General features: G+C 45.2%; 1 protein-coding gene across 1 annotated transcript in view; it reads right to left on the bottom strand.

Moving 5' to 3' along the window:
* Nucleotides 1-27,473, bottom strand: part of LRP1B (LDL receptor related protein 1B) — a 976,641-nt gene that overhangs the window by 558,690 nt on the left and 390,478 nt on the right. The window contains exon 3 of the mRNA XM_063116589.1: nucleotides 18,163-18,300. Within this exon, the coding sequence (XP_062972659.1) occupies nucleotides 18,163-18,300 (138 nt within the window). The remainder of the gene's footprint in view (nucleotides 1-18,162; nucleotides 18,301-27,473) is intronic.

Below are 27,473 nucleotides of genomic sequence, written 5' to 3'. Positions count from 1 at the left end.
ACCTGCCTCCGTCCGCGGTCCGTCAGCATCTTCAATTGAGCCCGCGGTTCAACCAGGAAGTCTGGGCCACTTGCGGCCCAGACTTCTTGGTTGAACTGCGGGCTCAATTGAAGATGCCGATGGACCGCGGACGGAGGTAGGTAAGGCCCCCCCTCCCCCTTGGTCCCTTACCGGGCTCTGCCGCCGCCATCGCCGCACAGGCGGCGATGGCGGCAGGGCCCGGTAAACCTCCCGCCCTCCTCTCCCGGCCTTACCTGGCACCACTCCCCTCCACTGTGGAGCTCCGCGGTGAAGAGGAGCGGAGTATGGGCAGAGCGGCGCGGAGTGGAGCGGGCCGACCCGAAATTTTCAGATTGGCCCGTGGGGCGGAGCGGGGGGTCCGTGCACACCCCTACCAAAAATCAATTCCACAGTCAGAAACAATGACACTCTCAGTGCATTGTCTGGTACACCTGCAGCCTCCATGTCTCTCAAGAGCCTGCAGACCCTGGACACAAGCAGCAGTGCGACAGAGAGGAGAGGAACATAGCACTATAAACCTAACTATGCTATAAGTAAGCCCATAAGCTGTTCTTTGTCTGACTGGGCATGTCACACATGCTACATATAGTCACCTCTTACATAGCTAGAATGAATTTTAGATAAGATATGAGGCAACCTTGATAAAGCTGCACAAGGAACAATTTTTTTTTTTAAAAAAAAGATAGCACTAGATACACGGATTACCATTTGTGAATTTATTTAAAAGTCTGTGGTGAATGCTACTAGCTTGCACGTGATTTTGGTACCCATCCTACTACATATACATAATTTATGTTACTTACTTGTGGTATACTGTAGGATCAAATGGAGAAAAAGCTGCTCTTTTTAAAATAATAATAATAATAATAATAATAATAATAATAATAATAATAATAATAATAATACCACCTTAATAATAATAATAATTCTGGCTGTTTGCCTGGAAAGTATTCTTTCTTGCCACAGGTAACTTGGCAAGTGGCTATTTACAAGCCTGATTTAATGTATTACCTACATGTCAAACATTTCGTATGCTGGTTTCCTGTACCACCCCGCCAACTAATAAGATTTTTTTCACTCATTAGATACAGAAATGTGATGAAACAGTCATCTTTATCCATCTGTTAGCGGGTGGTTCATCTGTCCGGTGAGGTGATGTTTGCCCTGTCCTGGATGGGGTTGCACTCTCCCTAAAGGATTGGGTCCGTAGTTTGGGGGTGCTCTTGGATCCAGAACTGTCACTTGAGGCACAGGTGAACTCAGTGGCAAAGAGTACTTTTTATCAGCTTAGGCTGATATACCAACTGCACCCTTATCTGGACAGAGATAGCCTAGCTACAGTTATCCATGCTCTGATAACCTCTCATTTGGATTATTTCAATGCTTTATACGTGGGGCTGCCTTTGAAACGGTCCGGAAACTTCAACCGGTACAAAACAGGGCAGCACGGTTACTAACAGGGACTGGCTGACGAGACCACCTTTTCCAGCTTCATTGGCTGCCAGTCCAGGTCCGGGCCCGATTCAAAGTGCTGACATTAACATTTAAAGCCCTAAATGGCTTGGGGCCAGGCTATCTGAAGGAACGCCTCCTCCCGTATGTACCTGCCTGGACCCTAAGGTCATCCTCGGGGGTTCTTCTCCACGAGCCCCTGCCAAAGGAGTGAGGGAGGTTGTTACCAGGAGGAGGGCCTTCTCTGCTGTGGCACCCTGGCTGTGGAATGAGCTCCCTAAGGAGGTTCACTTGACACCTACATTATATGCCTTTAGACGCCAGGTGAAGACCTTTTATTCTCCCAGCATTTTAACAGTCTATAAATAAATTTTAACTTGGTGTTTTAAATTTGTAATTTTGCATTGCTGCTGTTTTTATCTGGTTGAGCTTTTATATTGTATTTTATATTATGGTTTTATACTGTTGTTTTATACTTTGAATGGTTTTAATTTTTGTGAACTGCCCAGAGAGCTTTGGCTATTGGGCGGTATAGAAATGTAATAAATAAATAAATAAATCTAAAATACTAGTATTGGGGGACAATATCTGAATGAGAGCCACAGGATGGAGGGCAATTCTCTTGGCATTTCACCCCTCACCTCCAGGATTCCTCATCTCAGGGCTTTTTCTACATATTGAAAAGAAGTGAAAAAGTGATGCAGAGCCTTGGCCAGTAATAGAGGATGTGGTGCATTGTAAAGCAGTGCTTTACCTCTTAAATTCACCACTCAAGAATCTGTTTTAGACATGGAGTGGTATACAAATTTTGTAAATAAATAAATAATGTCTGCTGTTTGTGGTGGTGGTACAGAGAGAGGTACAGTCCTAACCATCTGCCTCTGATTCTCAGGTCACAATCCTCTGCATGCTTAGAGAGAAAGAGAGAGAGAAATGTCCTACAAGTCCCAGCATTCCCTAGCATCCCAACCATGGATAGAGCATGCTGGGAGTTGTAGGATGTTTTCCCCTTCTTTTTAAACATGCATAGGATTGAGCCTTCAGTCAATTTTAGACTAGAGAGCTGCAACCATCAATGAAGTCACATCCCTCTGGGCCAATTTCACTTTTTAACTCATGGACAGGCAGCTTGATTCTCATCACAGATGTATGTTAAAGTTGAATGGTTAGTTAGTTATAAGGTGACCATATGAAAAGGACGACAGGGCTCCTGTATCTTTAACAGTTGTATAGTAAAGGGCATTTCAGCAGATGTCTTTTGTATGCATGAAGCTCCTGGTGAAATTTCCTCTTCATCACAACAGTTAAAGTGTTTTTTATCTGGTCACTCTAGCTATCATTGTGAATTCCCCACCCATACTTTATGCCATTAGTAGCTTCTGACAAGGGGTGGGAGGTAGCACTACATGAAACCCTGATTCATGCAGTAAGAGCTGTTTATATGCTGTGGCTGTGGTGTGGAGACCCTGCCACAGGGGTACCCATCTTTACAGTGAATTTAACATGTAACATAAACATAATGGGCTTCTTTCTCTGGGGGAGGAAGTTAAAAGTTGTGGGGCAGCCACTGAGGAATGCCTTTGCAATGGATGTACTAATGACATAGTAATGGGATAACTATTATGATGCAGATCTTGACTGATGAGAGGTTGCAATGGAGAGATGAGAAATGGAGGTGCTCCCTTAATAGGCTGTGCAGGTGTACGGGGCAATAACATGTAATGACTCCTTTGGTATTAGTGAATAGGCACAAGTGCTTTTGAAAGGGGAACTGTTTCACCAACATGCTGCTTTTGATTGTGTATAGAGAACTGCCGATTTGAGGTTAATACTTCATGCATCTGATGAAATGGACAGTGCCTATCAAAGCTTATGCCAGAATGAATTTGCTGGTCTTCAAGGTGTTACACAATTCTTTGATGTTTTTACTGCAACTGACTAAGAAACTGACAAAGAAACCCCTCTGGAAACACATTTTTATGTTATTTGTCATCACAAGCAAAGGTTGTCTCTTTATCATGGATCTTTTCAAGCCAATCTCACCCTGTAGATAGGGTGACCCTATGAAAAGGAGCACAGGGCTTCTGTATCTTTAACAATTGTATAGAAAAGGGAATTTCAGCAGGTGTCATTTGTATGCATGCAGCACCTGGTGAAATTCCCTCTTCATCACAACAGTTAAAGCTGCAGAAACACTGCCCTCTTTTGTATCAGTCACTGTAGTATAGCTGCTGCAGCTTTAACTGTTGTGATAAATTTAACTGTTGTGATAAACTGTTGTGATAATTTCTTCCAGGTGCTGCATGCGTACCTGCTGAAATTCCATTTTCTATACAACTGTAGAGAGGTATCTGAAAACAGAGTAGGGCATTAGTACATACAAGGCAAAAACTATCCTTTCAATGTACACCCTTTTAAAGTGTTTGACTTTTACTCCATCTATTCCCTAGATCCTGCAACAGCATTTATCTCCCTGGCTTTAAGCTTTTAAAGTGACGGACAAAAGCCATTATCTGTTGCTTGAACAAGCTCTTAGCTTCCAGTACCTCTTAATAAATTTACGGTGATGCATAGCAATTATGATTTACTGATCAGCAGTGTTTTCAGTTAAACAGTCATATGAATTCAAATACGCCATACATGTCATTATTTGCTACTAGGCCATGTTCCAGTATCCCAGTCTTCATTTCCATCAGTAAAATGGAATACAAACCTACTTCACAGGATTTTTCCAAGAAGGAGCCATGAAGTGCACACAAATAGCACTCTGAGCTGTTGAGAACTGAGATATATCTTCTCTAGAACCTATAACTGGTTCAAAGCTACAGTGTAATCAGTTATTTTGCAACACTCCCCTTTGGCCCTCCCTCCATTTTTTTTTTAAAAAAACATTCTTTTGGGGGGTTATGGTGTCCATAGGGGGGATATGGTGTCCATCGCAGCTACGGCGCACTCAAACTGCCAAACTTAGCTTGTTTGCAAACTATGGCCATTGCTAGATTAGGGTTTAGCCTGGTGCGAGCCCTGGGTGAGCCCATGTGCGTCCAGATGACGCACAGGGGATCCCGGGCTCAGGCAGGGGACAACCCTCCTTTGGCCTGGGGTAACCGGAACTGCTTGTGGCCCGGTATTTCCAGTGGTCTTGGGCTGAGCCCAAGACCGCGGGCATGTAGACCTGTCCGCCACTTTCCCTGGCTACCACAATTACTCGTGAGTAGCCGGGAAAAGCAGCGGATGGGACGCAGCACTCCACAGGAGCACTGGGCCCATTGGGGCAGGGGGAGAGATTGGGGGTGGGGAGATCGCGGGGAGGGGAATGGAGATTGGGGGGAATCGCGACCAGGGTGGGGAAATCGGGGGTGGGGGAGCGGGGAACCCTTTAAAAAAACACTTACTTTTGTTGTTGGTGCGCTCCTGCGCACCCGGCCCTTTAAGACAAAAAAATGGCGGATGCGATGGGGCTTTCCTGTAGCCCATCACGTCTGACATGTAGACTGAGGCAACAGCCCATGCTACTTGTAAGGCGGGCTTGCCCCTCGTCCCACACGGATCACCAGGTAGGTCTAGCAATGGCCTATATTTGGCCTTTTGGATGCTCTAAGGCTGCTACGGAGCACCAAAAGGGTTAAATATTGCTTAGAAATGAGCTAAATCTAACAGTTGTAGTGCTCTATAGCACTAAAGAGTGGGTTACCATTGCAGTGATTTTTTTTTGGGGGGGGGTTCTGCCGTTGGAGGTCCATGGGGTAAAAATGGTCCCATAACTTCTGGAAATCGTCCACCCTTGCCCTAATCCATGTAGCTACAGCTTTTTCTGAAGAGCAGGTAGAAAGTGGTAGTGCTGATTCAGGTACAATGCATTTTCTTTGAAACAAATAAGAGAATTCAAGAAAGAAGAGCAAGAGTTTGGAGAGAAATCTATGAGTTATAAATAAAATTGTAATTTGTAAATTGTTTTATTAGATTACCTATATACCTAACAATAGACAGAAATCCAGGAAGCACTACGTCTATTTTATCTATGTTTCACATTGCTTCGAATGGCTGTCTTTTGGAAGGGAAGAGTAAACAAATAACAAGATAAAATAAACAGAACAAAAGCTTCTGATCCTCCATATATGTACAGAAATAAGGACAACTACCATTTTAATGAGCTGATTTATAACCTCGCAATGTGAATAATTAGACTTTTTCATTCATTTAACAGTTTAAACAAATTTGGAACAAAAATACCCCTTTCATGATATAATTCATGTACTATTTAAAATTAGGGCTAAAACAAGTACAGCTTTTAAAAATTGCAAATTATATGTAGTCTTTTCTAGGGATGTGCTCCGCTCCGATTAGGAGCGTAGAAGCAGTAGCGGATTGGCCTGCTCCGCCTTACCCAGAGGCGGAGTAGGAGCGGACCGCGGACCCCCTAGAAGCAAGGCGAAGAGAAGCGACCATTTTTCGGAGCTCCGAGTTCAGGCGGAGCGCTCCGGTCGCCATCTTGAAAACATTTCGCCATAGGATTGCATTGCGGCAAATAATCGCGCATAACTACGTTGTTTTTGAAGCTATCGTTCTGGAAATTCTTGTGCACAGAGAGTCGTGGATGGGGGTCATTTTGAGACCACTCTCACCTCTCTGCGTGCTGTGGTTCACGTGCAATATTTTTTTAAAAATCGGGTCAACCGCGGGGCTCAAACTGCGTTTCGGCTTTTCGCCCATAGGATTGCATTGAGGGAAAGAATCGGGGATAACTGGGGGGGGGTTTAAGCTATCGTTCTGAAAATTCTTGTGCACAGAGAGTCGTGGATGGGGGTCATTTTGAGACCACTCTCAACTTTCTGCGTGCTGTGGTTCACGTGCAATATTTTTTTAAAAATCGGGTCAACCGCGGGGCTCCGTTTCGGCTTTTCGCCCATAGGATTGCATTGAGGGAAAGAATCGGGGATAACTGGGGGGGGGGTTTAAGCTATCGTTCTGAAAATTCTTGTGCACAGAGAGTCGTGGATGGGGGTCATTTTGAGACCACTCTCAACTTTCTGCGTGCTGTGGTTCACGTGCAATATTTTTTTAAAAATCGGGTCAACCGCGGGGCTCCGTTTCGGCTTTTCGCCCATAGGATTGCATTGAGGGAAAGAATCGGGGATAACTGGGGGGGGGTTTAAGCTATCGTTCTGAAAATTCTTGTGCACAGAGAGTCGTGGATGGGGGTCATTTTGAGACCACTCTCAACTTTCTGCGTGCTGTGGTTCACGTGCAATATTTTTTTAAAAATCGGGGTTTGGGTTTTTTTTATTTTTTTTTTTTTATTTTTTTGGAAGCGATGACAGGCACATTCAACTCCCAATCCTGATGAGAATTGATCTCCTCAGAAAGCATCCTCCTCCAATCCCAGCGTTGGAGGGGGGACTAAGGCAGACCCACCCTGAGAACTTTCTGTTTTGTGTCTCTTTGTGGGTTGGCGTTCGTGGAGGGAACACTTACTTAGCTAGTGCTCCTGCTTTGGAGATAGATTAATTTAATATAGGTTTAGTTTGGCGCGTGTGTGTGTTTGTTTGCTTCTTTCTGACTTGTAGCTTAGTTTGCCCTGTGTTTTCCCCTTACTTTGATTTAATATAAACTTTATTTTTGAATTTTGGAGTGTGTGGTTGGGTTGGTTGCCCCCCCCTTCCCTGTATTAAAGCCTGACTGTTCTGCTTTTGTGAAAGCTTTCTTTTGAAAGCATACACACACTTTTTGTCCCATTTCCCTACATTTATATTCTTAAACATATTTTATTATATTCTTTCACATAGTCCATTAGTATATATTCTCATACATATTATATTAGTATTCATATTTTGTTCTTCTTATAGTAGTGGTTGGTTCTTTTTCCCCCTCCCCTCTCTTAAATCCTGATTGTGTTTCCTTCTATCTTCTATATACCAAATATACCAAAAAAATTGGATTCTCTTTTTCTTCTCTGTGTAACTTCGACGGAGTGGGCTGCTTTTGTCAAGTTCAACAGGCAGCCACAGATTGAGCATTTTGGGGAAAGCATACGCACACCATTTCCCTATTCTTAAACATATTATTATTATATTCTTTGACATAGTCTTAGTAGTCTATTAGTATACATTCTCATACATATTATAGTAGTGGTTGGTTCTTTTCCCCCCTCCCCTCTCTTAAATCCTGATTGTGTTTCCTTCTATCTTCTATATACCAAATATACCAAAAAAATTGGATTCTCTTTTTCTTCTCTGTGTAACTTCGACGGAGTGGGCTGCTTTTGTCAAGTTCAACAGGCAGCCACAGATTGAGCATTTTGGGGAAAGCATACGCACACCATTTCCCTATTCTTAAACATATTATATTATATTCTTTGACATAGTCTTAGTAGTCTATTAGTATACATTCTCATACATATTAGTAGTAGTAGTATTCATATTTTGTTCTTGTTATAGTAGTGGTTGTCCCATTTCTTGTCCCATTTCCCTACATTTATTAGTAATATTCTTAAACATATTATTATATTCTTGTAGATATTCTTAGTAGTAGATATATATATATATATTAGTATATTCTCATACATATTAGTAGTAGTATATTTTATTGTTCTTGTCCCATTTCCCTACATTTAAACATATTATATCTTCTTATACATATTCTTAGTAGTACCTTATACATAGTATTAGTAGTATTAATATTTTGTTAGTCATCATGAAAAGAGGAAGCAGGCGTGCTGAAAGCAGCAAGGCTCAGTCTGCCAGCAGTAAGCAGGCTTCCTCTCCTCCTGTGAAACTCAAACGGGCAACTCCTTGGCTGACTGCTCCAAAACAGAAGCAGGACAAGCAGCAGGCAGAGCCACTCTCTTCTGCAACTTGTGCCCGGCGTTCTCTTTTTGAGGGTGGGAATGGGAAAAGTGCCCGTTTGCAAGAGGCACGTGGCAGCAGTGCCATTAGAGGAGGAGGAGTATCCCCAACTCCTTCATTCTCCTTTCAGCCCACGAGCCCGATGATGGACCTAGACGAGGTCCTCAGCACAGTGGAGGGGGGGGAGGAGGAGGAGGAGGCGGTGGGCCTCCAGGATGTGGGGGCTGAGGAGGAGCAGCAGCAGGCCGAGGCTCTCTCCCCAGTCTCATCCCACACCCCTGTTTCTGTGGCAACACCAGAGAGCTCAGGCGGGCAATTGGTGGTGTCACCACGGAAACGAAAGACAAGCATCGTGTGGGACCACTTTGAGTTGGGAGCGGATCCCCGCTTTGCTGTCTGTCGCCACTGCAAACTCAGCCTAAGCAGGGGTTCATCGACAGGGCATTATGGAACCAGCAGCATGAAGATGCATCTTAAGAGGCAGCACCAGTCGGTCTTGCTGGGGAAAGAGGCGGGCAAGGCGACTGGTTCCAGGGGAAAGCCGAAGGCGGCGGCTGCTGCTGCTGCTGCTGCTGCTGCTGCTGCTGGCACTTCCAGTCTCAGCTCTCCATCTCCCATCCCCACAAGGGTTAGGCAGGCAACCCTGCCGGAAATGGGGTGGGGGAAGTATGGAACCACAAGATGGCGTTTTCCAACGCCCTCCCAGATCACCACGTCAATCGGTGAGATGGTGGCGTTGGACGACCAGCCATTCAGCCTCGTCGACAACGCAGGCTTCAAGAGGCTGATGGCGCTTGTGGTGCCATACTACAAGCTGCCGTGTCGCACCACCCTGAGCAGGCGGGTGATGCCTTCCCTGTACCGTTCCTGCAGGGAGTTAGTGCTGGGTCGTCTGTGCCAGGCAGAGGCACGGATGGTGCACTTCACCTCGGACATTTGGTCCAGCGAGGGCGGAGTGCACGCTTACCTGTCCCTGACGGCACACTGGTGGGCAGCCGTGGGGCAGGAAGGATCCAGCACTACAGGGACTGGCAAGGAGGGCTACTGCTGGGCCCTCCTCCACACGCAAGTGATGGACCAGTCCCACACGGCAGGGGAGATTACGGAGGCCATGAACCGCATGGTGGATGGGTGGCTAGCTGGGCAGAAGGTCACCCGCGGTTACATGGTCACGGACGGGGGAGCCAACATGGTGAAGGCGGTGCGCGACGGCGGATTCGAGGGCGTCCGCTGCATCGCGCACGTCTTGAACCTGGTGGTGAGGGATGGCCTTGGGATGGGCAGCAGCAAGCCCAACCTCGGTCCCCTGTCCGGGATCCGTAACCTCCTGGAGAGCTGCAGAAAGGTGGCAGGCCATTTCCACCACAGCGTCAAGGGCAGTCGCTTGCTGCGGGAGAAGCAGGAGGAGTTGAATCTCCCGCAGCACAGGCTAGTGCAGGATGTGGTGACACGCTGGAACTCCACCTACCTGATGCTGGAGCGGATGGTGGAGCAACAGCGTGCCATCCACGACTTGTTCAGGGTCAGGGACATGGGCGTCCACCACCTGGGCAAGCAGCAGTGGGACGCCATGTCCCAGCTGGTGGCGGTCCTCAAGCCGTTCCTGAACGCCACCGAGACCCTGAGCAAAAGCTCTGCCCTCCTCAGCCAGGTGATCCCTGTATGCAGGCATCTCCAGAAACAGATGGGCGACTTTCTGGAGTACAGGGATCCCGTCACCGGCAGGCGCTTCGAGCCCGAGGTCCGCGAAGCGGTGACTAGGCTGAGGGACGGCGTGACGCGGAGGCTGGAGCCCATCCAAACCGACAGGGTCCACATGTTGGCAGCCATGTGCGACCCTCGTGTGAAGGATGGGCTTTGTGGGCCAAATAGCAGGCAGCACTGGGTGGAAACGCTGGTGGGCGAAGTGCGGGCGGCATGGGCCAAGAGGGTGGGGCAGAGTGAGGCAGAGGAGCAGGCCACCCCTCCCCGCAGCAGCACCAGCAGCACCAGCAGCAGCCTCACCTGCATCCCTCCCAGCAGCAGCACAGGCGAGGGGTATTGGGAAGAGGCTCTGCACACCGTGTTTGGGCAGAGACCCTCCCCAGCCACCAGCCAGGATGACGCTGCAACCACCGTGCAGCGTTACCTGTCAGAGCCCATCGAGGACTCCTCCATGGACCCCCTGGCCTACTGGTCATCCCGTTTTCAGATTTGGCCGGACCTGGCGCGGGTGGCCATGGATCGACTCAGCTGCCCACCCACCAGTGTTCCAAGCGAGAGGGTGTTCTCTATGGCGGGCGACATAGTGACCCCTCACCGCTCTCGCTTGGAGCCGGACTTGGTGGAGCAGCTGGTCTTTCTGAAGGGCAATCTCCCCCTGCTGGGATACCCCACCCTCAAGCCCTCGTGGGAGTGACAGGCAGGCTCCCTTTAATTCCACCCCTCCTTGGGTTGGCAGGCACACTACAGTTCAGGCAGGCTGGTTTTTTCTCTGTAGGCACTAGGCAGAGTTTGTCACCGTGCGTGTGTGTGACTGACTGTGAGGGCAAAGCACCGCACTTGAGTTCATTTCATTTCTGTGGCGTCCGGTACAGCTTAGTCAACTCATCCGGATAGTTTTCCACCCAGTTCCAAAAGACTCCATTTATTTATTTATTTATTTATTTATTTATTTAATTAATTACATTTATATACCGCCCCACAGCCAAAGCTCTCTGGGCGGTTTACAACCGTTTGTCCATGATTGACTGCACGTTTAGGTGAGGTGCAAGCAGGGGGCAAGGCAATGCCTGGCACCACCACCACCACTAGCCAGGCTGCCTCTCTCCAGCAGTCCACGGGTCGCCCTTTGGAGTGCCCTGGGAGTGGAAGACGTACTCCCTGATCCAGAAGTATGGTTTTTTGAGAAGCAAACAGGCGAGTCCTCGCCTTTGAGAAGCAACCTTTCACTTGAACTCATGGAAGTCATTGACTTCAGCACAGCCACTACATAGAGGCTGTGGACCTCTGGGTGACTCCATCAGTGTGCTGATTTTGAGAAGCAACCTTTCACTGAAACTCATTCACTTCCCCAATTGAGGGTGAGGGAGGTTACACTCCAGCAGTCCACGGGTCGCCCTTTAGATAGCTCGGGGATCAAATGGAGTCCTTGATCTGTGTGCTGATTTTGAGAAGCAACCTTTCACTGAAACTCATTCACTTCCCCAATTGCGGCTGGTACTCCAACAGTCCACCGAACGCCCATAGCACAGCCACTTAGTGCATAGGGACAGTTTAAGTTTCCTCCTGAGAAGTGAGCACTCACTTCAACTCATGACAGCCATTGACTTCACCACAGCCACTACTGCGGATGCTGTGGTCCTCCAGGATGTGGGGATAAGTAGCAGTCGCTGGTCGAGCTTCTCTCCCCAGTCTCATATGGAGCAATTTTGAGCTCTCACTTCGACTTCAAGTTCAGACACTTGAGCACAGCCCCTACGGTGGAGGCACAGCTGGCCGTGCCTCTCTCCCCAACCACTGACTGCACAGGGACAGTTTAAGTTTCCTCCTGAGAAGTGAGCACTCACTTCAACTCATGACAGCCATTGACTTCACCACAGCCACTACTGCGGATGCTGTGGTCCTCCAGGATGTGGGGATAAGTAGCAGTCGCTGGTCGAGCTTCTCTCCCCAGTCTCATATGGAGCAATTTTGAGCTCTCACTTCGACTTCAAGTTCAGACACTTGAGCACAGCCCCTACGGTGGAGGCACAGCTGGCCGTGCCTCTCTCCCCAACCACTGACTGCACAGGGACAGTTTAAGTTTCCTCCTGAGAAGTGAGCACTCACTTCGACTCATGACAGCCGTTGACTTTACCACAGCCACTTCCTGGTGGATACTTTGTTCCACCACGATGTGGGTGAGGAGGATTAGTTGCAGCAGCTGGCCGTGCCTCTCTCCCCAACTACTGACTGCATAGGGACAGTTTAAGTTTCCTCCTGAGAATTGAGCACTCACTTCAACTCATGACAGCCATTGACTTCACCACAGCCACTACTGCGGATGCTGTGGTCCTCCAGGATGTGGGGATAAGTAGCAGTCGCTGGTCGAGCTTCTCTCCCCAGTCTCATATGGAGCAATTTTGAGCTCTCACTTCGACTTCAAGTTCAGACACTTGAGCACAGCCCCTACGGTGGAGGCACAGCTGGCCGTGCCTCTCTCCCCAACCACTGACTGCACAGGGACAGTTTAAGTTTCCTCCTGAGAAGTGAGCACTCACTTCAACTCATGACAGCCATTGACTTCACCACAGCCACTACTGTGGATGCTGTGGTCCTCCAGGATGTGGGGATAAGTAACAGTCGCTGGTCGAGCTTCTCTCCCCGGTCTCGTCCCACCCCTCTTCCGCTGTAACCCTGTCTTTGAGAAGCAAGCTGTCACTTCAACTCATGGACTTCCCCTATGTGCGGGTGGTACTCCAGTAGTCGACCGATCGCCCATAGCACAGCCACTTAGTGCGTAGGGACAGTTTAAGTTTCCTCCTGAGAAGCAAGCTGTCACTTCAACTCATGGACTTCCCCTATGTGCGGGTGGTACTCCAGGTGTCCACCGATCGCCCATACCACAGCCACTTTGTGTGTACGGACAGTTTAATTTTCCTGAGAAGTGAGCACTCACTTCAACTCATGGACTTCCCCAATTGCGGCTGGTACTCCAACAGTCCACCGAACGCCCATATCACAGCAACTTAGTGCATAGGGACAGTTTAAGTTTCCTCCTGAGAAGTGAGCTTTCACTTCGACTCATGACAGCCATTGACTTCACCACAGCCACTTCTCGGTGGATGCTTTGTTCCACCAGGATGTGGGTGAGGAGGATTAGTTGCAGCAGCTGGCCGAGCGTCTCTCCCCAGTCTCGCAATTCAAGTTATCTGAGAAGTGAGCTTTCACTTCGACTCATGGACTTCCCCTATGTGTGGGAGGTACTCCAGCAGTCGACCGATCGCCCATAGAACAGCCACTTAGTGTGTACGGACAGTTTAATTTTCCTGAGAAGTGAGCACTCACTTCAACTCATGAAACTCATGAAAGCCATAGACTTCCGAAGCAACCTCTCTCTCCTCAGTCTCATCCTCTTCCTCTTCCCCTTCTGCTGTAACCCGTCTTTGAGAAGCAAGCTTTCACTTAAACTCATCATTCACTTCCCCAACTGAGGGAGGTAAAGTCCAGCAGTCCACGGGTCGCCCTTTGGAGTGCCCTGGGAGTGGAAGACGTACTCCCTGATCCCGAAGTATGGTTTTGAGAAGTAAGCTGTCACTTGAACTCATGAGCCTCTGTGCAAAAGCTGTCCTTGTGTGTGTGGTTGTGAGTGTTACTGCAGCTGCCTGTCTCGCTGCGAAAATGAAACAGGCAAGTCCTCGCCTTTGAGAAGCAACCTTTCACTTAAACTCATGGAAGTCATTGACTTCAGCACAGCCACTACGTAGAGGCTGTGGACCTCTGGGTGACCCGATCAGTGTGCTGATTTTGAGAAGCAACCTTTCACTGAAACTCATTCACTTCCCCAATTGCGGCTGGTACTCCAGTAGTCCACCGAACTCCCATAGCACAGCCACTTAGTGCATAGGGACAGTTTAAGTTTCCTCCTGAGAAGTGAGCACTCACTTCAACTCATGACAGCCATTGACTTCACCACAGCCACTACTGCGGATGCTGTGGTCCTCCAGGATGTGGGTGAGGATTAGTCGCAGCAGCTGGTCGAGCTCCTCTCCCTGGTCTCGTCCCACCCCTCTTCCGCTGTAACGCCCTCTTTGAGAAGCAAGCTGTCACTGAAACTCATGAAAGCCATAGACTTCCGAAGCAACCTTTCACTTCAACTCATTGACTTCCCCTTTGAGAAAAAGCTAAGCTCCAGTAATGCACCGTTTTTCCGTGGGACAGCTCTCTTTCGAGAAGCTGCACTGCATATGCAGCAGTGCCATGGCTTTGAGAAGCCGAGACCCATCCCAGCCACCGGGAACCGGAGGAAAACTCCAGCAGTCCACGGGTCACCCTTTAGATAGCTCGGGGATCAAATGGAGTCCTTGATCTGTGTGCTGATTTTGAGAAGCAACCTTTCACTGAAACTCATTCACTTCCCCAATTGCGGCTGGTACTCCAACAGTCCACCGAACTCCCATAGCACAGCCACTTAGTGCATACTAGGGACAGTTTAAGTTTCCTCCTGAGAAGTCAGCACTCACTTCGACTCATGACAGCCATTGACTTCACCACAGCCACTTTGTGTGGGATGCTGTGGTCCTCCAGGATGTGGGGATTAGTAGTAGTCACTGGTCGAGCTTGTCTCCCCGGTCTCGTCCCACCCCTCTTCCGCTGTAACCCTGTCTTTGAGAAGCAAGCTGTCACTTCAACTCATGGACTTCCCCTCAGAGAAAAAGCTAAGCTCCAGCAGTCCACCGATCTCCCGTAGCACAGCCACTACGTTTCCTGAGAAGTGAGCTCTCACTTCAACTCGTCTTGTAGTGCGCCCGCCGAGTTGAGCACAGCCACTACAGTGGAGGCGCCTGCCCGCCTGCCTGGGAGCCATCCTTGTGAGGTAGCTGGATCTGCTGGGACTGACTCCCCCACAGATCTATGGCTTACTTGTGCAAGGTACCAGCTTTTCTGGGCCCGCCAACCCATGCCTGCCTGCCTGTCTGCCCGCCTCCCCCGGGGTGCTGCTGTGGTGGGGCATCTGCCAGGACTGACTCCTCGCCTACTCTGCCTGCCTCTCTGCCCGCCTGGTGCCTGGTTTGCTCCCAATCGTCCTCCTCTGTGCCCCTCAAGGCGTAACTGCTGGCTTAGAAAGAAAGAACCAGCCATCTTTGCCTCACTTTGCGCCCACTTATGGGTTGGTTTGCTATGCGTTAGTGCTCAAGCCATCCTTGCGGCACTACAATGCATGCTGCCTGCCTGCTTTCCCTCCCTTCTCCCCTTCCCGCCTTGCAGCGATGGTGTATGTGTCTTGCTTTGACTAAGGGGAGAAGTCCTTCCTGCGCTCACTTAGACTTTATCAAATTCAATAATCCCTTTTTCAAATGTGCCAGAAGATTTAGGGTTATCTCGTGGCATGTTGGGATTGCCTTGGAACTGGCCCCATTGAGCTGTCTGCAATTGCAACTTTAAATCCCTGACATACTGGAGTGTTCAAATTTCAAAAGTTCCCCTAACATCAGGGGATGATGGGATTGCCTTGAAACTTGGTGTCCATGGGGACACATGGGTAAGCTGTCATGGGACCAAAGGATAGGTTTCTAACGTGCAAATTGACGTAGTTGTAGAATGGGACTTGATTTGGGGTGAGTTAAAAAGTTTAAGCCGCGCCAAAAATCAGGGGATGATGGGATTTGCTTGCAACTTGGCGTGCATGTGGACACATGGATAAGCTCTCATGGTGCCGAGTTTGAGGTTTCTAACATGCAAATTGACGGAGCTATCCCAAGGGGTGTGAATGGGGTGCCCGATTTTCATAAATTCCCCAAAAATCAGGGGATGATGGGATTGCCTTGAAACTTGGCGTGCATGTGGACACGTGGATAAGCTATCATGGTGCTGAGTTTGAGGTTTCTAACGTGCAAATTGACGTAGTTGTAGAATGGGACAATTTGGGGTGAGTTAAGCCATGCCAAAAATCAGGGGATGATGGGATTTGCTTGCAACTTGGCGTGCATGTGGACACATGGATAAGCTGCCCTGGTGCCGAGTTTGAGGTTTCTAACATGCAAATTGACGGAGCTATCCCAAGGGGTGTGAATGGGGTGCCCGATTTTCATAAATTCCCCAAAAATCAGGGGATGATGGGATTGCCTTGAAACTTGGCGTGCATGTGGACACGTGGATAAGCTATCATGGTGCTGAGTTTGAGGTTTCTAACGTGCAAATTGACGGAGCTATCTAAAGGGGTGTGAATTAGGGTTATGGGAGGTGCGTTAGAGGGTAGAGCCGCGCCAAAAATCAGGGGATGATGGGATTTGCTTGCAACTTGGCGTGCATGTGGACACATGGATAAGCTGCCCTGGTGCCGAGTTTGAGGTTTCTAACATGCAAATTGACGGAGCTATCCCAAGGGGTGTGAATGGGGTGCCCGATTTTCAAAAATTCGCCAAAAATCAGGGGATGATGGGATTGCCTTGAAACTTGGCGTGTGTGTGTATACGCCCATGAGGTGTCATGGTGCCAAACGTGAGGTTTCTAACTTCAACGGAAAAAAAGTTGTTTACTTTTTTAGCTTTCAATGCAACCCTATGGGGGGGCAAAAACGGAGCTCCGGATCCGGATCCGGAGCTCCGAGCGGAGCGGAGCGGAAGTGGGCGGAGCGGGGGCGGGGCGGAGCGACCCGCTCCGAAAAATGGCGGATCTGCAAGTGAAGCGGAGCGGGGGGTCCGTGCACACCCCTAGTCTTTTCCCTTGACAACTGTTTGGATACCAATTTGTACCATGAAGACATCAAGTTTGTTTAATGCCATTGTTAATACATTAATTAAAGATTCAGATTCTCAGATATACAAAATGATTCAATAAATGGAATCATTTCCTAATTCTTATACTGCCGTCATCATCAAAACAGATTAGGCCAGAGACAAAATTTATAGCTGACATGGTGAAAGTGCCAATAGAAAACATTCTTTGATATTTTGTTAACCACATTTCTAACCATGGAAGGCAATCTGAGAAATGCTAAGTCTGCCATGTGTTCGCTATTACAACAACAGCTCAAGGTCTGCTACAAGACAGAGGGTAGCACAATCCCCTTTTATAGACTACATTAAGCATATGTGCCAAGAGTGGATGGGTCAGGCTTGACAAATTATTAGTGATGATGGGCGAGGAACACTAAGGTGGAGATGAAAGCAGTGGTAAGTTGAATCTAGTGTGGTTCTGAAGAAGAGGATGTTGAGGAGGTGGAAGAGAGTCACAGAAGGTGGCATGGCTGACTAGCACACAAAGGGGAGTGGAATGGAAGAAATTAAAAAGACAGACACCCAATGAGACACAGGCCATGGCTAGACCAGGCGTATATCCTGGGATCGTCCTGGGATCATCCCTGTGCATCCAAATGACACACAGGGGATCCCAGGAGCAGGCAGGGACGACCCATCCATTTGCCCGGGATAATCCTTAGGTCTAGCAAAGGCCATAGTGAAGTAACAATTGCAGGAGGCTTGTGGCTAAGCTGGAGAGTGGCATGGAGTCAAGGCAGAGGATTTTGTTTTAATGAACTAAAAGGGATGAACTGTCAGAAGGCCCAGACAGCAAAAAAATATGGCTGTCAATTAGAAGCGACCACAGCACTGGAAAATGTCTTAGCTGAAGGTACAAAGAAGAAGGGACATGTTTCAAACATGATGGAAAGAGAGCATATGTAAACTCATTTTGACTGAGGCTACAAATGGGGGTGATCCTTAGCCATTCATATTCTGGCAGCATGGCATGTAAGGTGATTATGAGGGTAGCTTATAAGTGATACTAGCAGAATCAAAAGCATTTCAGCCATAACTGTCTCGGAGTTTACAAGTCCCACCACTGTCTATAATATTTCCCTGCAAGACAGGGTGGTATTTTGCAGCAGACAAGAGCCCCAATCTAGGTAAAGTTCAAGAAAGCTATTTTAAATCTAGTATGAGTTTTCTGCTCTGCCAAAACATCAAAGTGTTGAAAGGTGCATTTAATGTACCTATGACGACAGTAAATCTGAAAGTTAAAAATAATAAACCATCAAAACCAACCGAAAAAAACAACCACCACACTTTCTGAAGGTGGAAGGTTTCTGGCTTGTTGCAGAATCAAACTTGAAAAACATTTTGTTCAACTGTTTATAGGCATTTCCCCCATCAATTTCACTTACCCCGACAATGTACACCTTCATCGTATCCATCAGGACAGTCATACATGCCATTGCAGAGTTGGGACAAGTGAATACATTTGTCTGTTCCAATACATTTAATATGATTCAGAGGACACTTGAATTCTATTTCTTCAGGACCTGAAAAGAATAGATATAGAATAATTAATATGCAGTTTGATTCTATTCAAATAAATAAAGATTACTAAGGCAAAGAAAGCACTGTACTGTCATGTATTTGCATATTTTCACTTTAATGCTAGCTGCAAGGTTTTTTTATGCATTTGTCTACTATGCAGCTTTTCTGTGCATTACTAGCAGAATTATAGTCTCTTAATAGGGATTAACATAATTAAAATAAAATCAACTGCTTAGAGAGGATTATTTTATAAAATGAAGACTATGCAATTCATCATTTTAATGACAGATTTACTTTCCTCTAAAGATTAGGGATGCTGAAATTTATATTTAGCAGCGTTAGGGACAGTGTGTAGATTGTTTCACATCTTATTTCATTATTATTTTTCAATATAATTAAAACACAAGTCTGCTACTCTACTATTAGCAAACCTTAGGCAAGGATGTAACAATTCATAATGGAGAACAGAAAGACAACCTAACCAAAAAGACATTCATTGTTACTTAGGAAAGCATTAAACACACACACATGATTGCAAGTTGAGGGTCATTGTAGATTTGTTAATTATTATTTAGCATCTGTCTTCTGTGTATAAAAGCATTTACCTTAAAACAGTGCTTCTGCAAATGTGGTTTGCAACCCACAGGTATATCCCAATGTGTGGTGGGGAGCACAATGAGGGGCTATCCTCCCCCCCCCCAGGTACCAGGTGCTCTTTTTTTTTAACCAGGCCGATAGCACACCATTACTGATGTGTAGACCCTTTAAGAAAAAGACTCCCTCCATGCATTCCTCTATGTAATGTGTAAATACTATTCAATTTTGTACTACATCTCTCTCTCTCTCTCTTTCTCTCTCTCTCTCTCTCTGTCTTTCCATATTAACATTGAAACATTGACATTGAAACATAATTCTTCTGCTTTCCGCTGTAGAGGAAGAAAGAAGTACTCAAAAGATGGAGGTCTAATCAGAAACTTGCTTTGACAGTTTAAACTTACCCCTATTTCTCTCACTCTCTCTCTCTATTAAAAACAAATTCAACATGAGCATAATAAAATGACAATCACTGGAAGAAACAATGCAGCATCAGTTGTTTCCCCACCCCCTGTGCAAACCATGGGTTGTAGAGGGGGTGATAATGCACTATGCTTGTGCAGTGTGCTGGATTTGGATGACACTTCAACCCATGACACGGCGAGGGTAGCGAGTGTGTACAGGGGAGGAGGGATACAAGTGATTCAGCTTTGTTTACCCAGCTGATTGTCTGAACTTGGGATTGAAGCCTTCTTCTACAGTTTGCTAGAGCTTTCTTATTCAACTAACATGGAATCTAGTATTCACAGTGAGGTGAAAACCTGAATTTTATTTCCCTGTTGAAATGTTAAGCCTCCCTGTACAGGGCCTCCTAGTGATTCTTCAGCCTATTCAACAAGTACAATATCCAACTCTCCTACCGCATCCTCACATGCTCCCTCCTCTCTCTCTCTCTCTGTAGTTCTGTGCTCCTATCGCCACTATTTTCTGATTCCTCATCTTCTCTGCACCCCCATCTCTCAGCTTCCCATTTCCTTCATTACCCCCATCTCTCTTCCCACCTCCTTCTCCTCCTCTTCCTCCCTGAGTTTGGTAGAAAACAGCACCCAACAAATTCACACTCTCAGCAATTCATACACTGAGGAAATCTCAAATGTAGGTGGGCTGTGCAGGTGGCTACAAGATTTTGAGGGGGAAAACAAACCAGGATTTCTCCATGCCAACCCCCACTTCTAGGGGCCTTCAAGGCCCTAGAATAAAATAAATAAATTTTAAAATAAATAAAATAAATTTATTTATTTATAAATAAATAAATAATGTACACAAACAGGTGGGAAACGGTTATTGATAAATATATTTAAGGTACCACAGATAGACCTGAGTTGAGGAGAGAGCTGTATTTTAGCCAATAGGCCTCAGTCAAAGCAATGATGTACTTACTCTTGCACAGTGCTACCTAGTGGTTCTTATGTTTATACAGCTGGAGGGCACCATTTATCATTTTCTGCTGATACCAACAATATACTATGAGGTTCATCACATGAGGCTGAAATCTTGCATCCTTACCAGGAGTTTCTGCTTTTGGATTCTTTGCAGGATTAAGATTGGGCAGAGAGACGTGCTTTGAATCGAGGACCTCCTTTCCTGGAAAGTTTTATATGTTTCTATTTAAAGGCGGGGCAAAACAGGTTGACGTCATCATGTAAAGGAACTGAAAACTTCTGTGAGCTACCAAGCTTTATTGCCTATTATAGAGGTCATGTGGAGAAGTTCTACAGCTCCAAGTATAGGTAACTGATCTGAGATAAACTCAGCTTGATCTTTTGGGTTATGAAGGTACGGGAGCATTCTGAAACAATATTCTGAACAACACTATTCAATTACTACAGAAAAATCCTGTTTTCTGAATCCGGACTAGTCATGGGGAATTTGGTTATGGATTGGACTCTGAAGAGAGGGTCAAGTTTGGCTCAAAATTCAGGGTTCTCCTTCATATGTTACAATATGAATCAGAAACATTCTCTTATCCTACTGATACCAAAATAATTTGCATTAGTTTTCTAAACAGAGTCCTTGAATAAGTTTGCCCTCCATTTTACTAAATCAATTGGCTCATGTATTTTCTGCTGCTACAATGGAAGCTCTTCTGTAAAGAACAGAAACATTCCAAAACCTTTAAAATATTATCTGACTGCAGATCAGTGAAGGGGATCATGCAGCTACTTGAAAAAAAGCCTATTTGTTTGTGAACAGAGGATGGTTTGAAGTGAAGATAAATAGGCTTCCAGAAATATATATTAATCATGAAACTACATTTCCAAGGGGAATTTTTTATTCTGTTTACAAAAACAAATAAGCAATAGATTAAGAGGACTGATTAACATACAAATGTGATTATTCTGACATTGAGTGGTCTGGGTATATGTAGTTAATATTCTTTCTTGGCATATTGCTCTCTCAAGGCCAGGTAATATTGTAAAATAAATTCATACTAGAAATTGAGTCAGAACACCTTTAAGCAATGGGCAGGCTTGTCTCCTTCTTTTCTGGGTCTCCCTGCCTGAATGCTTTTCCAACTCTAGAGCTGAGATGACACGATCCCCCAACGCGGTGCCCTCCAGATGTAGTGAACTTCAATTCCTATGAGCCCCTGCTAGTATGCTTGCACAAAAGCAGGTGTTGTCCTTAACCACAAACAGTATACTAGAAAACCAAGGAGGTTTTCTAGTACCCTTCTAGTATGGCCAATGTTTAGGAATCCTGGGAATTACAACCCCAAACTCAGGGATATCAGGTTGGTGAAAGCTGCCCTAAAGAACCCCATACTGTGCTATTATTGCTTTATACGGCCAGGATTAGGGATTGTTGCATGCTGATATTGTTACTCGAGCTAGATATTTTACATAAACAACTGACGACAATTTCCCTGAGCTGGCCTGTTCTTTGTTTTGTGCAGTACCTAGCATACGGTTGGCAATATAGAATGCTATAATTTCATCCTGTTTTAAAAATGAGTGTTATAAACCACAGTTTTAGGAAAGCTGGCTTGACATTAAGAGCATCTAGACAGCTGGACAGAGTGTCATTGGCTTAATTTAAGTTACGGGACACATAGTGATCAAACTGTCACAGTCACAGAATGATGGACACCAGTAGACAGAAGAGAAATAGTATCTGAGAGAAGAAAGCCTTCGTGAAAATCTAGGGCTGAATTGCTGCACATTGTAGCTCGGTGGTAGGCAAGCCCCTCTAAACTTTATGAAACTTAGTTCCAACGTGTATAAGACCAGAATACACATGAAAGCCAGCCATGTGACATACTATAACTAAGCTCAGGACTTTATTTATTTATTTATTTATTTATTTTCCTGCCTTTTTTCTTCCTTAAGGAACTCATGGTGTCACAAATATAATCCTTTTTAATCTCCCTTTTATCCCCACAACAACAACCCTGTGATGTAGGTTGGGCTGAAAGCCTGTGACTAGCAAAAGTCACCCAGTGGGCTTCCATGGCCGAGTGGGGACTAGAACCTGTATCTCCCAAGTCCCAGTCCAACACTCTAGCCACTACACCACACTGGCTCCTTTGTGTGTGTGTTAGAGAAGTCTTCAACATCTGATAAAGGATACTTGCAAATATGAGTGCTCCTGAACAAATGATTGAAAGCAGGTGTGCCCACTAGTCCTGAAAGCCTCTCCCACCTTTACCTTTTTCTGCCCATTGCTCATGAGCAACTTACCTTAGGACAGCAGGAAGACATAGGTGGCAGTGGAGACTTCTCCTCTGCAGGGTATCATGTACTTTCCCTATAGAGGAATGTAGTGGGACTACAAGTTCTCAGCAGCAATGGTATCCCTCCAGGCACTGAGAGGGCCTGCCACCTTGGCCTTGCTCCTCCCCAAAGCTTAGAGTATATTTTGGGAGGACATGTGTATTTTTTATTTTTTATTTATGTGTATGTGTGGGGTTGGGGGGATGTTTGTGCTTAATAACTGTCATGTTTGCATATTATACGCATTATATGAAGTGGTATTGTCCCTGATCCATTGCATCCTGTAATCATCTAAAATCAATTTACTGCAACTAGATCTATGCTAGTGCTTTTTATTGATATTGAAGTGTACTAATAACTGTTGAGGTACTTCACATACTCTGTAATTCACTTTTCTAGCATTATTTCCCGCTTTTCATTCCATATTATCCAAATACCGCAGTAGATGTCACTGTGTTTGCTACAAGGTATAACAAGGGATGTACAAGGATGTCACACAGAGGAGGGCCAGGATCTATTCTTGATCATCCCAGAGTGCAGGACACGGAATAATGGGCTCAAGTTAGAGGAAGCCAGATCTGGCTGGACATCAGGAAAAACTTCCTCTGTTAGAGCAGTATGACAATGGAACCAGTTACCTAGGGAGATCATGGGCTCTCCCACACTAGAGGCATTCAAGAGGCAGCTGGACAGCCATCTGTCAGGTATGCAACCATCTGTCAGGATTCCTGCATTGAGCAGGGGGTTGGACTCGATGGCCTTATAGGAGTGAGGGAGAAAAATGTCTCCCTATCTACGTTCTCCAACCATGCATTATTTTATACACCTCTGTACTATGCTTTGTTTATGCCACAGCCCTCTTTCTTCAAAGTTCAAACCCATTTTAAATAGTAAAATGGGAGTGTTACAAGAAGCAATAGGAAATGATGAAGCAGTGAATTCCATAGTTTTAAGAATTACATAAGAAATCAATAAGAGCCATGCTGGATCATACTAAGGGCCTATCTAGTTCAGAATTCTGTTCACACAGTGGACAACCAGCTGCTTGTGGGAAATACACAAGATGAGTTTATTTATTTATTTATTTATTTGGGAACAATATTGTACTGGAACACTGGAGTAGCACGCACAACTCCCACTGACAAGGATCATGCATTCTTTGCATGTCATGTACACAATCTACTATTCCTTATTGACTACTCAATTCATTATTGCTTGCATTATGTATGTAGAAGGCAATATTACAATGGAGAATATTATAGTAATCAGGAAAATATATTGAAAGTTAAATATTTCAAACCCACTCTGTTTTAAAAATGTTAGCCCTACATACTTCCTCCTCCCCATTTCCTCTTTAGTAAAGCCTCTTTCTTCTGTCACTGTAACAGCCACAGTAGAATGGGCAGGTGGTAAATTATGTTCTCTCTCCAAATGATCTCATATATGACAATACAGCATAATGCAATAATACATAATGCATTTGAGGACACTGTGTATCAAGAAAAGACACTTAGATATAAATTGTCTCAGATTTTAAATTGATTTTTTAAAAGAAACACAGATGAATCATTCTTTCTAAGCTTCACATTACTTGCTATTCTATAGTTATATACAAGCATGATTCTAATGCAGTTTTATGATCTCACTAGGTTTTGTATGCAGGACTATGGAAAGGAACCATCATCACTTGGAGATATGGGGCAGGTGGCCTCTTCATTCTTGAAATGATCCTCCCATGAATAAGAGAGCTAGACATCTCAAGCTGATTCCCTGATTTTATCTAGCAAGTCCACCATATTAAATCAATCAACACATGTTGGATTGTACACATGTGTAAAACCCATAGAAACAAATGGCATCCTGCCACTTGCTGATCAGGATCGGGGGGCAGGCACAGGGGAGTCTGCTGGATTGTCGTGTCATCCCTAAATCCCTGAAACACCTGAATTATCCTAGAAGCCAGACGCCAGAAGAACTTGAGGCAGAGGAAGACTGGTGTACAGTGTGGGTTTCTATTTGTAAAGGAAGATTAGGGACATTCCTAAATCTATTTCTGTTTGTGGGTTGGAGTTTAGGGAAATCTGGTCTGAAGGAAACACTATTAAGATTTTATTTAGCTGGGAAAAACTCTCTCACCTATTAGGAATAGTAAGCAATCATATTTAATTTAGAAACCTTTAAGCAATCTCAAACTGTTATTTGAAGAGTGACATTATGTTCACTTTTGTGATTAATTTCCATTAATGAATATCTTATCTTTTGCTCATTTTGTAAGGTTATCTCTACTGGTGGTGTCAATCCCATGCCCTTACCATTTTTATTTTTTTAGGTAGAGGGGAGTTTCTTTTAGGTAGAGATGATTTATTCTAATGGTAGCAGTTTAATGGTTTTATAGCTGAGGGTGTCCCCTTCCCCCCAGGACCTTATGCCATCTCAAGGATTCGGATGTCTGAATAGTATGTCCTTAGCACTGGCAATCAAAACAAAGACTTATCTGATATAGTTTTCTTAAAGCCAATACCTATGTTCTCTTCTCTCTGCAGTACTATCTGATGAAGTTGATTAATGACTGTAATTAAGGTAAAATAGCATTGTATTTAAGCTAGAAAGAACAATCCATACAACTACCATTACAACCATATATTTTACGCATAAGCTGAAATGAAAACACTGTATTTCTGAAGAATACAGTATTTGGGCAATAAAATTTAAGCCCATAAATAGGCAATGAAAAGGGATTTCAAAGGGAGAACAAACACAATTTTCATGCACGTTACAAAGAAAAGAAGTCTTAATTTATGAACACTGAAATATTGCAAAATATTTTTAACCTCTTTAACTTTCAGATTTTTTTTTTTTTTTTTAGTTGTAATGTATCAGTCTACAAACATTTAGTATCTTGATTCAGGCCAGACATCTGTCAGAAAAGTAAGAATGTGCGCAGTATACAGTATACTTCATATATGTAAACAAACATTGATGTTTCAGGAAGCTTTTCCTGAATGACGTGCCACGGTTTTATCAGAACTTTGTTCTTTTAAAAATGTAATTTTTAGTATGATCTTTTTATTCTGTTTTTATTGTTTTATTCTATTTCTTGTTTACCACGCCAAAACCTTTGGAGCGGTCTGTAAATCTATATAAATAAAAATGAAAAAGACCGTTCGTTACTGTCGTTATATCTCCGAAAGTTCTTCACCGATTGCTTTGAAATTTTGACACAGCGTTGCGTTCGAATACGCGAGCGTTGTTATGTAACTATGTTCTATATGGGGTCAAAGGTTTGTCTTAAAATCGAAGAAATAGGGCGCCTCAAAACCAGTCCTGCTGATCATTGTGACATCACCAACCAGTAGGCCAATCCGCTGCCTCTGCCTCCTCTCCTATTTGCATGTACTCTCGCAATTGGCTGAGTGAATATAGATGTCACACCTGTGACAGTCACACGTTCTGAAGAAAGGTAACTGCCAGGAGTTTCCAGTAACCTCCTCACCGTAAAAACATGCTTTTATATCTCCAAAAGTTCTTCACCGATTGCTTTGAAATTTTGACACAGCGTTGCGTTCGAATACGCGAGCGTTGTTATGTAACTATGTTCTCTATGGGGTCAAAGGTTTGTCTTAAAATCGAAGAAATAGGCCTCCTCAAAACCAGTCCTGCTGATCATTGTGACATTACCAACCAGTAGGCCAATCCACTGCCTCTGCCTTGTCTCGTATTTGCATGTTCTCTCCTATTTGCTCTTATAAGTCATTGTGATATCGCCAACCAGTAGGCCAATCCACTGCCTCTGCCTCCTCTCCTATTTGCATATTCTCTCACAATTGGCTGAGTGAATATAGATGTCACACCTGTGACAGTTACACGTTCTGAAGAAAGGTTACTGCCAGGAGTTTCCAGTAACCCTCTCACCGTAAAAACATCCTTTTTTAAAAACCAAACAATCTGCTTTACTTCATCCAAATAATGCCTCGCAGAAGATCACACTTTGGTCGTAGTCGCGAAGCGGAAGCACTGCGACGAGAAATTGCAAATCAGACTGAGGAAGAACGGGGATCAGCAAACGAGAAAAAAAGAAAAAGAATGCCTCAAATACGTGCCAAGGAACCAGCCAAGCAACGTTCAGCCAGACTTGAGGATGCACGGTTGCGAGCACGGCAATTGCGTTCTACAGCTTCAGATCTGCTTTGTTCTCAACAGAATGAACACGACAGGCTGAGAGCGGCTGAAAGACGTCAACGAGAAACAGCACATCAGCGTCAAACACGACTCCGTGGTAAACAATCACACGATTACAATCGCCTTGCATTCCGGTACAACCCAGCTGATGATTATAGTTTGAGGCGGCATGTTCTTGTCGGCACTATGACTGAAGTGTGTCCTTATCGCAAGGCTCTTAAATTTAATGGAGAAACAAAAGGAATGTGTTGCGCTGCTGGAAAAATTAAACTGCCTCAACTTGGAGAACCTCCAGAGCCATTACAAACTTTGCTTGCCGGATATACCGCAGAATCAAAGCATTTCATCGCCAACCAGTAGGCCAATCCACTGCTTCTGCCTCCTCTCCTATTTGCATGTTCTCTCCTATTTGCTCTTATAGGTCATTGTGACATCGCCAACCAGTAGGCCAATCCACTGCCTCTGCCTCCTCTCCTATTTGCATGTTCTCTCCTATTTGCTCTTATAGATCATTGTGACATCGCCAACCAGTAGGCCAATCCACTGCCTCTGCCTTCTCTCCTATTTGCATGTTCTCTCCTATTTGCTCTTATAGGTCATTGTGACATCACCAACCAGTAGGCCAATCCACTGCCTCTGCCTCCTCTCCTATTTGCATGTTCTCTCACAATTGGCTGAGTGAATATAGA

Source organism: Elgaria multicarinata, chromosome 2 (assembly GCF_023053635.1).
Source record: "Elgaria multicarinata webbii isolate HBS135686 ecotype San Diego chromosome 2, rElgMul1.1.pri, whole genome shotgun sequence".
NCBI classification, from domain to species: Eukaryota; Metazoa; Chordata; class Lepidosauria; order Squamata; family Anguidae; genus Elgaria; species Elgaria multicarinata.
Note: the sequence above shows the minus strand (reverse complement) of the source record. Positions and strands in the feature narration are given on the sequence as shown.